This window comes from Malurus melanocephalus, unplaced genomic scaffold, assembly GCF_030028575.1.
Source record: "Malurus melanocephalus ecotype Western Australia unplaced genomic scaffold, MMel_1.1 scaffold_5, whole genome shotgun sequence".
NCBI lineage: Eukaryota > Metazoa > Chordata > Aves > Passeriformes > Maluridae > Malurus > Malurus melanocephalus.
In genome coordinates this window covers 4,522,592-4,538,269 of record NW_026623237.1, presented here as the reverse complement: position 1 = coordinate 4,538,269, position 15,678 = coordinate 4,522,592, and the positions used below count along the sequence as shown (strand labels likewise).

The following is a 15,678-nucleotide window of genomic DNA, read 5'->3' as shown; positions in this document are numbered from 1 at the left end:
TATCCAGTGATTTTCTGCTCCACAAGTGAAATTTCTACTTCATTCTAAGTGTAGTGGTCATAAGTATAATTAGCTGTGGCTTTTAAGTTCTAGTTTGGGTTTGCCTTCTTTTAACAGCAAACTATAAGATAAACATAAGTGATAAACAAGAGGAGGACTCAGATTCTGTTAGTGGCTTTTTTATTTTTCATGAGGTATAAGGAAGTAGTGACAGGCTCAGTGATGTATCATAAAGAACTGAAAGGGTCAGAAATGAAGAACATCAGTGAAAATGGTCATAAAGTAAATTTGCTTTTTTTCAAGTAAGAAGAGCATCAGTGAGAATGGTCATAAAGTAAATTTGCTTTTTTTCAAGTAAGTGGTTTGAATTTGCATTTTTGATCTATTAACTGTTTTTTAATTTTTCTTTATTGATTTGGCAGTAGAAACAATAGCGTATCACTGGTCGTTTTGTTTCATTCCACATGGAAGGAATAAAAATTACTATTTTTATGACTGAGTCAAAAATCTCCATTTCAGTTTTTCATAGTACTCTCATCTAATGACAATAGATTGTGTGTATTAGGATGTTTTAAATCATTCTGAAAAATATGTCTTCACTGTGTGAGAGTTTATTTTCAAAGCTACGTTGAAAATAGGAATCTGTGTAAGAACAAACAGCCTTCTTTTCAACACAACTGAAAATCCAGGAGACAGTGTAAAATTTAATACCTAAAGTTTGTCAACTTGTATACTAACCAGKGTTTTTTGACAATCCATAGGTCTTATTCCTACTACATTGAAGTGTCCATGGATGAGTTGGACTGGATTCGGGTTATTGATCACTCTAAATACCTCTGTCGGTCCTGGCAGAACCTGTATTTTCCTGCCCGTGTCTGCAGGTTAGTTCAGCAGTGTAATATACAATGGCTAACGTTAAAGAATGTAGACCGCAGAATACTAATAATGAATTGCTACTTCATTATGTATTTCTGAAAATGTATACCTCAACTTCCATCAGCTGTGCTAAAAAATTGTTTACCTTAGTGGATGCTTTTGTAATACTAATATAGTTGATAAAATACTGGTGTTCATTTGAGAACTCTAATTTTTTCATGTTTACATAGCCCCTTTTTTCTTCCTTTTTCTTCAAGTGATAGCCACTTTTTTTGCAGCTGATGTGGGTTTTTTTTTCTCTTTTTTCTTATTCAAAAACTGAATTGAGYTCATTGATAAGGAGGACATAACCTGCAGATACCAAAGATACTGTCATCATTCGGTTTTGGGTCACAGACACTGAGAGGAAATGATCTGTATTGTAATAATTATAATGTAGACATGTAGACACAAGCATTTTAATTGGCACAGCAACTCTTGGAATTTCCATGGAGAGAAGTGCTTTCTTTTTTCCAAAGAATTAGCTCTCTCTCTGATCTTTGCTGCTTCACAGCACAGGATTTCTGGTGTGCAGTTACAGTCTATGGGAAAAGGATCTGGTGGGTCACTTGTGTGTCTCTTCCTCTCAGATAAATCTTTCTCAGCCTTTCTGTCCCTCAGTAAGTTCATACTGAATGTAACTGACTTGAAATTTATTTTTCCTGATAAAATACATATTCTCCCCTATAAGTTTTATGATTCTGATTTTATTGTTTTCTATTTCTGAAATGGTTGGTGGTGTCCCTTAGTTTGTGTGTGTATCTGATAACTTTTTGCTTAAAGGTGTCTGTGATAAATTGTCTAGCAATGATGAAATGCCTSCTGAGATTCTGTGGTGGTGAAGGCTCTTCACAGCCTTTCCTGAAGGTGCAGAGGGGGAATAGTACAGGGGAGAACATTATTCCAAAGTTTTACATGGTACTTTACTTAGGTGTTGGCACTAAAGGATCTCTTGTACATTTTATCTCTCCAGTGATCGCTTAATCCTCTGAAAGGGACTTGCTCTTTGCTGGAGGAGTACATTATAAGGAAGGAGTTTATTTCATGTGGTGCTTTTATACACACAGGTTTATAATTTATGCATGCACAAGCACACCTGGAAACCTCCCCCTTACAGTTTTGTTTTGGCATATATTTTAAGTATACAGTTGTCCATGTAACTAAAGCATAGATTTCCTTATCATGTATTCATGCATCTAATTTTTCCTGTTCTGCTCCAACATCCACAACARTCCTGTTTGCTATAAATTTATGTTCCTCTTTGTCATATCCACGGCGTGGTGGGGAATTTCTTGGAGGTGCAGCTTATTTGAAGAGCAAATGGAAGAGCTAAAGACRAAGTCATTTAGCAGCAACCTTAGGATAAACTCCTTAGTTTAGAAGCACTTATTATTAAAAAGCAGYAACCTTAAGGCAAAATATGGGTCCTCAGTTGAGTCAATATAATAATGTAATAATGAAATTATTTAGCTAAGGTTGTTCTGTAATCTTTATTTACATTAGTGAATTGAAGCCTGCATCATTGTAAGAATACATGTGTTATTCAAAAGTAAAAGTGGCTATAATTTACTGATTTTTTTATGTATTTTCTTTCTGTAAACAGGAAGAAAAGGCTATTTAAAGTGTAATTAGAGATGTAAAATTGCTGACAAATTTTTGAGGAGTTCCAGTTTAAAGGATTTTTATTAAATATATTAATATAAATAGTTAAGTATAACTTGAAAGTTGACTCTGCTTTTTCCAGGAATTTTGATCAAATTCCCTCCTGGAGAGAATCTTTGAGCAGGGGAAGCTATGTACACCTTCATATTTGTCTTAGAGACTTATTTATCTGTCTTTCAATCATTATTCTGTTCAGAAAGAAGTAAGCAAGTACTAGTAAACTTTTCTATTGTCTCCAATTTCAGTGTTTTATGATAATGTATTTAAAGTTGTTCTGTTTACTTAAATGAACTAAATTAGTTCTAACATACACAAAACAGAAATCCTAATATATGTAGCAGTTTTTTATCACATAACGAAAGAGGTGTTCTCCAGTCTTGTGAGCACAGATTTAAAATAGGAGCTAATATGAGTTTGTCAGAATGTATTCTTTTATTATTTGATGGCTGTTTTTACAGACATGGTATGGATGCTTATCAAGGGTCAGATGTGTTGTAAGCTTTAAAGTTGTAAGTTTTATATGCTTTGTTGTAAGTTTTATATGTTCTGTTTTGCACAATGCTGCTTCTGTGATATGGTCTTGTTTTACTGTCACAAGTCCAGTGCCAAAATTTTCCTGTTAATGGACAGCAGTACAGAGGAGTGGAAGCATCATGTGTTCTCTCTGCTTGCCATTAGTTTTGGCATTTACTCCCTTTTTGTTTTACTAATGCAGATAATATTTTTGGAAGCAACCACTTAGGGAACCATGCTGCAATTTTTTTTAAAGTTTTGCATGCGTTTTTAGCAGAAAATCGTGGACGAAATGCCTTACCATTAAGAGCTTGAGATAGGTGGTGGTTTGGGTTTTTTTGTATTTAAAAGAAGTTTATTTTAGGTCAAAGAGCTTTATGACATCATTGTATAAGATGACATTTTGAGGAGCTATAAAGAATTGAAGAGTAGAATTATTGGCAGKGCTTTTTTTATTTATGTGCCTTTTTCCAAAGTGAGGGAGTTGAACATGCCATATTCTGTACAGGTTGTTGAAGGACAGCTAGTTATATCTGATACACTGGAGCAGTTGTTCAAACATAGATTATAAACAGRACATGAGCTATGTAATATTAAGCAAGGTTAGTTGCCTTTTTGASTTACTTTTCAAACAAATATTAGTTGGAAAAGATGAGAGCTGTCAAGGTCTGAGCTGATATGTTCATCTAAGTTTTAAGAAGCTACTCAAACTTCTCCATAGCCATAAAAATTGATGGAGTGTGTCTTCTGTAGATTGGAAGTTTTGCTTGTCTTTTTGAAAACCTGTGACTTTTCTTTTAAGCAAATCTATCTATGTTCAATTCTACAATCAATGCCTCTTGCACATGAGCTGGATGAAAAACATGCAACCTTCTGGCAGTTAGTTGTTAAATAAAATAAATAATTTATCCACAGTGAATTAAGCCAATTCAGCCTCCTTAATGAGTCATTTGTCATGTACGTCATAGTCTCTATCATTACTTGATTTTTTTGTTATATGGAGCATTGTGTAATATTCACAATAGTGTTGGAGTTAGGAACATTATTGTGCTTCCCATGAAAGATGATTTATACTTGGTAAAGCACATATCAAACCATCCATACTATTTAGGCATAGTCAACTAAGTAACATGATAAGGTTATTTACACTCTTTGATTCTTCCTGTTACTTATATGCTCCAGTCTGTTTTAATAGGATCAGAGTAACTTTTGCCGGCCATGACCTCTGTTAGATTAATAGGTGGAAAAAATGGAAGTGCAATAACCAAAGACTGAAATTGTAGACTGAAAAGGAGATGAGAAATTTGTTTGTGCTTTCTCACATACATCAAGTGATTTATTTATTTGGAGGAAGTGGTTCCTGATTTAGATATACAAGCTAATAGTCTAATAAAGACGACTTGTTCAGTGTCAAAGCTTAGTATAATAGTAAGAGAGTGTTGATTTATTTAAAGGGCTTTTAGTCAAAAAAAATACTGAGTTTTTATATATGAAGTTTTTATTGACATAATTGTGTTTTAGACTTTTTTGTTTTAAATGCTTTTACAGTAAATTATTATAAYATCTTTAAAAATTGAACAGTCATATATTATGTAGAAAAAGCAAATAAGAGAGTGAAGATTACTGGGCAATTTTTTTTCCTTTTTTTATTCAGTACAGTAGATATTTTACAATATCTTTTGGTCCTGTTTTCTTTGTTTGCATTTTTATAGCAACTTTCATATTAGAGCTGGAAACTCTTTTGAGGGGAGACAGGATACAGAAAATGTTCATGTAATGAGGTTCCTGTGAAAGTTCAGGAGCAAGTGTCAGATTCATACTTATTCCATCTTCTTGTAGCAGTGAATGTTAAAACTGCTAAAGATCTTTGAGCAGGTAATGCTGTTTTCTGTTTATCCTTCTCACTTTTTTCATCTTTTCATTTTTGTTTTGTGACTTCATCTTTTTACTTYGTCCTTGACCACAATATTTGAAGTACTGCATTAAAAGAATTACAAGAAAATAAGAAGTTTTGAGGTTTCATAGTAAGGCAAATGTAGCCACAAGGTGTCACTACAGTAAAAGTTTAAAAGACTTAATTTCTTTCTGTTTACATTATTTTGGTGAAAGTGTTATTCCTACTGTATGCTTTTTTTCTGTATTAAACTCCCCAGATTTATGGAATCATTCTGGTCTGCTGTTKATGCTATAGAGGGAACAAGTACAGAGTTTGTACATAAAATCAGAAGGAAACTTCCAGTTCCATTTTCCATCTTTAGTCCAACACTGGATCATTCTGTGTTTTGATTGGAGAAGTATTTCCCAGACCAGATCAATTTGTAGTCTGAAATCAGTGCTATTTTGTCAGTAATACCAAATTCAAAAATATAATGAAAGGTAAAGAGATTAGTTTTTATCTGTATTTGCTATTATTTTATTATCTTAGTTCTTTTTGCGATTATGATAATGCGATTTATCAAAGGGAAATATTAAYTATTACTCTAAAAAATTTTGGTTCTAAAGCTTGTTTCTATTAAGAGAACTGATAGATGCCTGTAGAGTCATGCTGTAAATGTGGGAAATTATTTAACCATATTTTTTTTGCTGTTTTTTAAAACTGCTTTAAACTGAAATATCTTGAGATTTTCTAATACTAATGTGTTGAGTTAAAAGTGAAACAATGTAAGTGCTCTGTGTTTCCCTTAAAGGATTTGGCTGCTGTAAAAAGTGTGGTATTAGAATTATTTTTCTTTTAGAARGTGAACTTGTATGTAAGATGTATTTATTGGTGCAGAGAGAATTASTTGCCTTTCCTTTTATTAAGCATTGATGATACTGGGTGGGTTTTTTGTTTAATGCTTCAACAGTTTTTGCTACTAATGATTACACCCTTTGTAATCCKCTGCCTGAGTGAAGACAAATTAAATTGTAGACCATGTCTCCTGAACATTGAAAAAATGCAAAAAGAGTAAATGTTTTAGTACTAAGGCAGTTCTAAACTCAGGAATTCTAGTTGTGCACAATTATTTTSCGTGTAATGATATGCAAAGAGATGTGATTTTCAAGTGTAGGCTAGATAAAACATTTTTCTTTAATTCTGTTCCTAATCAGGCAGCCTCAGATAACTGTGCTTTCTATTGGTGGTGGTGCAGTAATTTTATTTTTCTTTTCACCTGGGAGAGTGATTGAAATTAGCTACAGATTAAGCAGCAATGTCTCATTTTCAGCCTTACCAGTGGGTCCCTGACATCCTTATCTGTAGTAAATAGCCATTTTGCAGTGTTSCTGAACTTGGTGGAATTTTAGTGGATAATAACTTGACAAAAGGCATTTYGTATATGGTTTCATTTAGAAAGATGTTGAAACAAGTGAGGACTCGACTCTTGAGGAACATGCAGTTGAAGCATTGTCCCACATACTTGAAATAAACTGAAGGGAAAGCMGTGTCTGCAGATCTAATTTAGCACTGTGAGTGTTTTTCATGTGTTGTTTCCCCTTTGCCAGTAGGGAATGGTGATGTTCACAAAAAGCATCAGACACCCAAAGGAGCCTTTGGACATTGTTTTAACTGAAAATGAAGCACTGCTACATCACTGACCTAAACAGAAAACAGTCAGACTAAGAATTGCTGGCAAGAGCTTGGTAAGGCCTTCAGTCAGTCTGAAAGTGAAATTTTTTTCATCAGTAAGTCCTTTGTATCCTTCTGAAAGGACTTCTTGCAAATGGAATGATTAAACTTGGGCAACTGAAACCATCTTTACCTTAGTTACCACGTTTGGGAACTACAAATAGTTGCACAGGCAACATGTTGATTAGTTATTTTATTTGTACTGTTCTTAGGGAAACATTGACTGTTGTGTAAATATTTTATTTCTAACTGTGCAGATATGCTGATGTTTGTGAATTAAGGAAAAAATCCTACTTGACGCATAGTTCAAATTAGCTTTTCTTTATTTCCGGATAACTCAAATTTTAAAATATTTTGCTGGTTCTAATGTAAGTAATTCAGTAATAATGTARTGTCCAGAAATAAGTAAAAATTACTTGATTTGTTTTACAGAAGCATATTAACAGATGAAAGCAATTTTGAAATGATGCTCCAGACCTTTGAGGCTCTTCACTGATATTATTTTCAAAAATCAATTTTCATTGCAGGCATGCAGTTTTCTTTTTTTGTTTTGGGGATGGGGAGTAGATTCAATCATTCTTTCTTGTACAATGTGGTCATATTTAAGAGTTTTTATTGGCATGTTTCCAATACCCTGCCTTTTAACTGGGTGAATTACAAGGAAATGGCTTCCTGTAGTCTCCATTTTAGTGGATAGCTGCTGCTTGTCTTTCTGTTTATCATTGTTTAAACATCCTTCCCCCCTGCCCCCCAGTAGGTTTTCATTCTGGTGTTTTGGTTATTTTTTCTTTTCCTACGATGAGATGATTGTCTGAGGTTTTTCGCACAATGTAGATCATCTACACAGGATCAAGAAAGCTATTGCTTCATCTGAGTTGGAGTGTTTATTGATTTAAAAGATCTTTTTCTTCATTTCAGGTTATGTATACTTTTGATCTTAAGCTTACACTTCTAAATTCAGCTCCAAATGTGCTCCTAGTGATACAAAAGCTCATTTCTCKGCAGGAATAATCAATAATATTTTTCATCAAGAACTTTATCAAAGAAGGTTTTTTTCTTCTCAAATTCATTCTCCTGTCTGTCATAGCTATTTCAATTATCCTAACCTAAAGAGCCCAGCTCAGCTTTGAGGAAAAGTAAAAAAGCTAGTGTGCATTTAAACTGTCGATGACAACCTGCCAGACAACTTATCATCTGAAAATGAGTATTTGTCTGAAAAAGTGCGTGTAGTGGGTCAGTATGGCTTGTGCAGAAATACCTGAGAAATGTGGAGAGCCTGCCAATCTAGTTTGTTGGACCTGAATTATAAAAAAAAGTATAATGTATTCTTTTTTTTTTTGCTTTATGATTTAAAAGAAGCAATTAACTTTTTTAAGAGACCTAGATTACATATTTCTCATGTTTGACATAATAATAAGTAGGTTTTTCGTAGTACGGTTARAGTTTCTGTAGTCTGAATTTTGAGGTATTCGTCGTGAGTTTTTAAAATTTTAAGTTGTCTCTATGTCTGTTTTCAATGTTTCACCTCATAAATGAGATCTGGTGTAGCTGAAAATTATCAATAATTATTCAGCCTGACAGTGATACATAAAGATACATGAAGATTTGAATTATCAGATTGTTGATAATAGTTCTACAGCAAGCTGTCTTTTGAAGTTAATGTTGCAGAAGACGAATGTGTATTTAAAAGGCATCTTCAGCACTCCTTTTCTTTAAATCTTCTTCTGCGTTTTCTGTTACACTCCAAGAGCTAGAATTAACTGTGAAAACTTGCCATATTTACAAAGACAGGCTTTTCCAAAAGGAAATAATGTCTTGTCAAATTTGTAAAAATTGTAGTTTATTTTAGTTTGTTGATCAGTGATGGCCATCTGTTGAAGTTGTTTAATCCCATTGTGTAAAGCATTTCTCTCTTTCTCCTTTTCTTAGCAGATAATGGGCATGGTTTGTTGTTGTGCATCTGAAACATTGTGCCGCACTTAAAATTGCACATTATGAATATTCAAATTGTTTGCCTGAATACAAGTCATGCACTTCTGTGGATTAATTTTTCAGTGTCTAAGTTTATAAAGCCGTCTGTCAACCAACATTAGGCCAGTCTTCGTTGTGGAGTAATTTGGATATTAAAAATTTTATAGTAAAGCAAATTTGTCTGTGATTAAACTGGATTCTTTGTTAACAAATCTCAAGTTATTGTCTGTATAACAAAAAGGTAAGTGTATGAGTGGGAAAGCCCTAAAGTAAATTACTTTTCAGTGTCCTTTTTAAAAGAAACTCATGTAACTTGTCTTGAAGTTAAGCTTCTTGGACTTGACTTGTATTTACTCTTACTCATCTCAGTTTCAATTGGGAGGATGTGGCAGATGGCTCCATGTGATGCAGCTTTTAAATGGTTTGTAAAAGGAATATGCTCTCTTTAATATGAAACATGATAGGATACAAACAGTTGAAAATGAGAAATCAAGCTGAACAAATTATGTGCTATGGAGAATGAAATTTGTAGAAAATAAGATGTGAACATGTGTATAAGCCTCTTCAACTGACAGAAAGTGAGTGTAAAAAAAAGCAATGGAAGAGATAGACCACTCAGAAAAAATACAATGTTTGGAAAAAAATAATTGCAAGTGAAAAATGTTTTAGGAGTGGTTTTTCTATGGTAAGGTTAATTATAAGAAAACCATGTGGGATTTACGATTTTTAGGCTTGTTCTGGAAGGAGTTACTATTTATAATATCTTCCAAAAKAAGGAAAAAATTATTTTTCTAAAACATCTGATTCTGCATTTGGGTTTCAATTTGTACCACAAAGCAATTTTTACAGMTTTATATGTTTAAGCTTGTTTTTCATTTACAAGATTGGGACAAATTTTTCCATACTTCCCTGCAGATGTAATAAAAAATCTTGGAAATTTTAGATATTGAGAGTAGCATCTTTAGTGATCAATAAAGTAGATGTTTCAATGCTTTTCTTCATACCATTGTTTTTCTCATTTGTATTGGGGAGTAACAGCTCTGATGGAAGGTGTATTAAATATTGATTTCTACATCTGTATTCTGTTCAATTTAATTACTCTGTCTCTGTTAATGGCAAATTGCAAAGTTGGCTAATCAAGCTGCATTTCCATTAACAGTGTAAGTGCCCTGTTGGGTCAGGTCAGCAGGCACCTTGCCCTGTGTCCTGTCTCTGACCTCAAGAGCAGGAGGTGCTGCTCAGGGAGAGGCTGTGAGCCCAGACATCCTCTGTGTTCCATCCTCATTCTCCGATCCTGCTAATACGTGTTCATAGATACCTTGTCCATTCATTTATCTAAGGTCCTCTGACTGAGATGCTGTCAACTGCTTTCACAAATTCTAGTGGTAGCACTTTCCAAAAGCTCATTAACCACTGCAAAAAAAAAAAAAAATAGTGTTATCCATTTAGACAATTCTTTTGCTGGTTTGTTTCCTCTAAATTCATATTGTGGGTCTGGTCTGCAAACTGCACTCACCTTTTCAACTGTTACTAAGCCTTTGTCAATGTCAAGCATAGCCCCTTCAACCATTTATTCTGGTTCCATCTATTCATTTGCTATTCAGGCTRTTTAGAAACAAGATGATAGATTTCATTGCTTCTATTCTTGATATTGCCAGTATTTTGCAAATGAAAACTTTTTTGGCTTTTACACAGTTCGGTAGGTAACTGTGTGACTCACATGAGACTTCCAGTTTTGTTCAACTTTTAAAAGTAAGATTTGRTAGTATTCATTTGAATTTGATGCATGGTTTGCAAATATTAATTCCCTTATATACTTAAGAAGCTAAAATCAAAGGGAGGCAGATGGGTTTTTCTGCGTGGTTGGTTTGTTCGTTTGGTTTATATTTTGGGGTTTGTTTGTTTACTTTCTCCAAAATTTTTGCTCTAAGCCTGTCCAGGGGATTTTCTCAAGTTATACAGTACCTGTTTTGGGGGAGAAGATGAAAATCCATGATTTTTTATGTTTTTTAAGTTTATTACTAGAACTGTAATCTTAAAAGTTAGTGAAACATTCTGAAGTTAAAATAATTATTTTCTTTCAGTCCTTCTATGAAGACTTGAAGGGGCAACTTTTTCGCTTGTTTTGCAGTTTATTTTAAAGTTGCTTAATTCTTCAGAAGTGTAGGATTTGAAGTAGAGTATTTTATACTAATTTTCCACATGATCTAAGATTACATATTCATTTCACATTAACTGATCTAGCAACCATGCTCTTTTTAAATCATCACAATTTGGATGATAGAGTTGAAAAATAACTTCGGTTAAGAAAGCAATAGCTGAAAAGAGTCATGTGTTACTGTTTCTGTAACACGCTTTTTAGAGTAGAAATTATGGGTTTAAATGTCACAAAGTTGGACATTTGAAAAATTTAAGAGTAAATTATAAGTGTGGGGTATTGAGGCATACAATCTTAACTGTGCCTTAGGGTGTTTCGTATGGCAGTTGTGTTCCCTCAGTGCATATTAATAAGTTTTTATCTGATATGATTTTCTTCTAATATCTGTTGAGCTTGGCATTTTAGAATTAATATTTTTATTGTAGTATTGGTAGCAACACAGTTTTCTGTGTAAATGTAAATGAGTATGAATATTTTCATTTATATTGGACAATTAAATTTTTTTTCCTTTTCAGTTCTGCTACTGATGTTAGTGTTTTATTTGGAGGGTGAGGGTTATTTTTGCTTCGGTTTTTTTCAAGAGAATTCTTGATTTTGACTTAATAACCAGGAAAACTAAATCTTGGTGAAACACTGTATATATATGTATAGGCACTCTTCCCATTCAGATGTTATTTCATCCCTTTCTTTTTAAGGGAAGGATTTAATGTATATTTAGATGAAAACTGATTTTAAAACTTCAATAGATCAAAACAGGGTGAAGGGCTAGAAGACATTATTGCTGATGATTCCATCTTGTATAAATTATAAAGCATATGTAACTGCTGTAAAAGGGGATGACTTCCTGTGTCATATTTCATCTTGCCTTCATAGATAAGTGTGTAAATGAAAGGGAAACAAATTGTTTCAATATAGAAAATCTATATTATTTCTTTAGAGAGAAAATGAATGAAATTGAAATAGTTCACTCTTGGGTGAAACTAGAGACCATAAATGTATTTTATCCTCTTGGTGTGGATTGACATAATGCAGATTAGTAGTAAGAGAATGTTCCTGGTATCATCAACAGTTGTCAGATATGTGCACGAGTACTGAATTATAGTAAAGTAAAAGCRGTTCACTGTACTCATAGGTAATTTACACAGAAGAGTGTGCAATCCATCTTTTTAACAGAAGCTGCTGTTCACTGCTAGAAAATTTATTTTTTCAGACTTCCTAATCTTTTTTTATTCTTTGTATTACAAAAACTTATTACTTACCTATGACTTGTCTGCACCATCTGTGCATCACCTGACTTCTAGGTAGATAGCTCAAGGCTCTTTACCATCCTCTGTCACGTGGAAACATCTGGCACACCCTCACATCTGGCACTTAACTGGTTTTCCCCATAGGTGTCTGGAAATAAATATAATAATAATGTTTGAGGTCGGCAGCATATTTATTATACTTTGTTTCCACTACTGATTGACAGTTCTTGGTATTTTCTAGACAATGAGACATCCTCGAAAGATTCAGTGTCCCATGCAAGTCGTGCTTGTAGGGTTTGTCATGATGGTAGACAATCAAGCTAGCAGGAGAAGTATCTGCAGCTACCAAAGCTGCTGATGGGTATAGCAATGTAGCTATGAAATGCTTGTCTTCTAGAAACTTGAGTTGTGTTTCTCAGTTCTAACTTGGTGTTTGTTTCTGTTTTCTATTTGTCATCAGAAACAAGAAGACTAATAGAAGATACTTGAAGTTTAGGGGTTTGTGGGTTTTTTTATGATGAGTCTGCCGCATGATCAAATTTTAACAAAATGTTCGGGCTTCTTGAATTAAGGAAGAGTTTCTAAGTTGGAATTCTCAAAAGATGCATATTAGATACAATATTAGTTTGTGTCAAAAATTAGTCTAAAAAGGCATTYAGTAACTGGGGAGTTGACTGAACATTTTGTTCTGTTCTCTAAGCTTGTTTAGTGCACATTTCTTTCAAAAGTTGTTGCTGAAGAATCCTCCAAATCATAGGCTAAGGAAAATTGCTTAAAGCAATGCATGGAATGCAAACTGTCTGCCCAAGCTGGCCCATTTCCTATATTAACTTTGGCAAATACTGGACCTCAGTTAAAAATGCGATATGGGTTTTGGAATGATTCTGTAATATATTTTTTATGGAAGGTGTGACATGTATGAGGAATTAGAATCATAGAATCATTTAGGTTGGAGAAGACCTCTCAGATGGAGTCCAGCCATTAACTCACTACTGCCAAGTCCATYATCAAACCATGTCCGTAATCAAACCATGTCTGTAAGTGCCACATATACACGTGTCTTTTGAATTAACTCAGGCATGATAACCATTTTGCTGAACAGTCTGCTTAAAGTATTGATCTAGATCTGTTCTTGAGTAACCTCTTGAGTTTTTGGAGGACTTAATTTATAGATTTATTTTAAAATAACTGATTTCTAAATATATCTTCTGTGTCTACTCTGTTTGAACTTACTTGATGCTTTTTCTCGTTTTGTACTGTGAATGACCAGTGTTGGAGCTGTTCAAAAGCAAACTATCAAATTTATTTAGTAGCTACATTTGAAAAAAAAACTGCAGATAGATATGTCTAGGCACTGAAGAACATTGATTATACCACTTTATTTTGAGGTAAGCTCAGTGGTGCATTATTTAAAATTGCCTTTTTGGTGAAATTCATAATCTAATCTTTTTATGTAGTTTTATGGCTTACATTGTATGCAACTGCTGTGATGCAATTTTAAAAGTTGAATATATTTGTTCTTTAATCCATTACCTGAAATGGAAATGTTTCAGTATGAAAATGTTATAGTCGTTATATCAATCTCTTAAGTGCACATGGAAGGAATGGCTATTGATCTAACATATTTAGTCGTTCAAATTCAAAATCTATGGAATAAAAGTAATATTTTGCATCTGAGTAACTGCTGAGTGTAATCCTTTGGGCAGAATTCCGAAAGCAGCTGTAAAACTGGAAAATTACCTTTTTTTCAGACATAACTGCACTTGAATATCTTTGTTCATTTTAGCTTCTTGTGAATTATGTCTGCATAAGGAGCTAAAATATGTATTATTTCATTAGGTAAGAATTTGTTTTAGCTATTAAAATTAGAAACTGTATGCAGTTACCATGGAAATTACTTGGAGTAGTGGTAGTACTTATAAGAAAACCGAGGTCACCAGAGGAGTCACRAACAATGGGGAGTGCATTTGTATGAGGTGCATAGGATCACGCTGATAGAAAGGGACTGAGCTGCTTTGTGATCTCTGCAGTGTTTTTGCTGTTTCTAGTGGTCTTTTTGAAGGAGAGAAGAGTTGTTGCTGGGGTCCTCTGAACATCTTTTGGTTTGCTTCATTCCCCAGTTTACTCCTTCTCCTTCTGACTTGTGGTTTTCAGAATGCTTTGGTGCTACTTCAGATATTGGCTAGAAGAAATGTCGTGACCATGGAGCTTCTCTACCCAYGTAGTCTTTTAAGGACAATTTCTATGTTGACCTTGTAGTTAATCTTGATTTATGGGTCAAGAAAATTATGTACAAGTATGGCAGTTCTTAATTACTTATAAGCTTCATCCCAGTTAATACTGTTTCATGAAAGTTGACTAGAATTTTCATACACTGAGTGAGCAAAAGTTCACAAAGATGGAGTAGACTAATGTGTCTCATCTTAATAACACAAGACTTGCAATAGAAGAGAATATATACAAATTACCATCACTAAAGGGGAAGAATTACATATTTTTGTGTTTTGTTTTTCTTGTTCATGATGTTTTAGGTGTTCGTACATGTTCTCTTAGAGTGAATTTTTACCATAATAATTTTAGGCAAATATTTTCAAAGTTCTGCCTCAGAGTTACAACATCTGGAAGATGAAGTGAGTATATCATGAAGTAATAAACACCAGTATGAAAAACAAAAATGCAGAATTCTTATCCAGGTATCCTGAAATATGCTTGTGCTTGTCACAAGGCTTGGAGGTACAGGGGAATGTTTAAATGGTCTTAAAAATAGAGCTGAAAATTTTATTGTTTTTAGTATTATGGCTACACTTCAATGTTAGAAGAATTGTCATTCATAGTTACTGTAACATTACAGCTTTAATGAAAAATACTTTATTCTCAGGGTCACTGGAATAATTTTCATGGCCTGTTTTGTAGATTACAGTTTCTGACATTTTTCAAAAGTGCAAATGGAACAAGTGCCTGTTCTCTGGCATTCTAGAAGATGCATTTCTTTTTGACTGCTTTCCTCTTTACTTTCTGCTGAGCAAGTTAAATGCAGCAGTTCACTCGCACATTAACAATGTCTTGATGCTCACATTTCTCCTCTATCATTTTGGAGATGCTTATAGTTAAAAAAAACTGTTAATTCCTTATTTAATCCTTCAAATYCTTTTCCTGGCAAGAGCTAAATTGTAGGTGGTTCATTCTGGTTCWAAAAACAGGTGTTAAAACAGCTGGTTTCTTGGCCTAAGGACTAACATGCAGCTGTCATATGTTGTGCTGTTGCTGCTTCATCTTCCTTTAGAAGGCCTTGCTGGAATTGTTCCAACAGGGAACCAGGCCTTGTTCCTGCTGGTCTGCCTCTGCCCTGAGCTCAAGGTGAGCACTGAGGTGGGGATTTTTGATGCTGASTCTAACTTTTCTCTCAAAGGGGGAAACATCTGGAGCTCTGCTTAACCTCATATAGTTGGTATTCCAAAGTGCATGGGAARCTCTGACAGCCTCTTATGGAAAGAAAAACAATTTGCTAAATTAGGTGTAGACAGGAGATCCAARAATCAGGCTTGAGACTATTGCTTTATTCCCTAACTTTCTTTGCAGTGGTAGAGGTACAAAATGTCATCAGA

At 33.9% G+C, this 15,678-nt stretch overlaps 1 protein-coding gene across 1 annotated transcript in view; it reads left to right on the top strand.

Annotated features, from left to right (window-relative positions):
- Positions 1-15,678, top strand: part of BTBD9 (BTB domain containing 9) — a 112,307-nt gene that overhangs the window by 14,677 nt on the left and 81,952 nt on the right. The window contains exon 7 of the mRNA XM_057370929.1: positions 762-881. Within this exon, the coding sequence (XP_057226912.1) occupies positions 762-881 (120 nt within the window). The remainder of the gene's footprint in view (positions 1-761; positions 882-15,678) is intronic.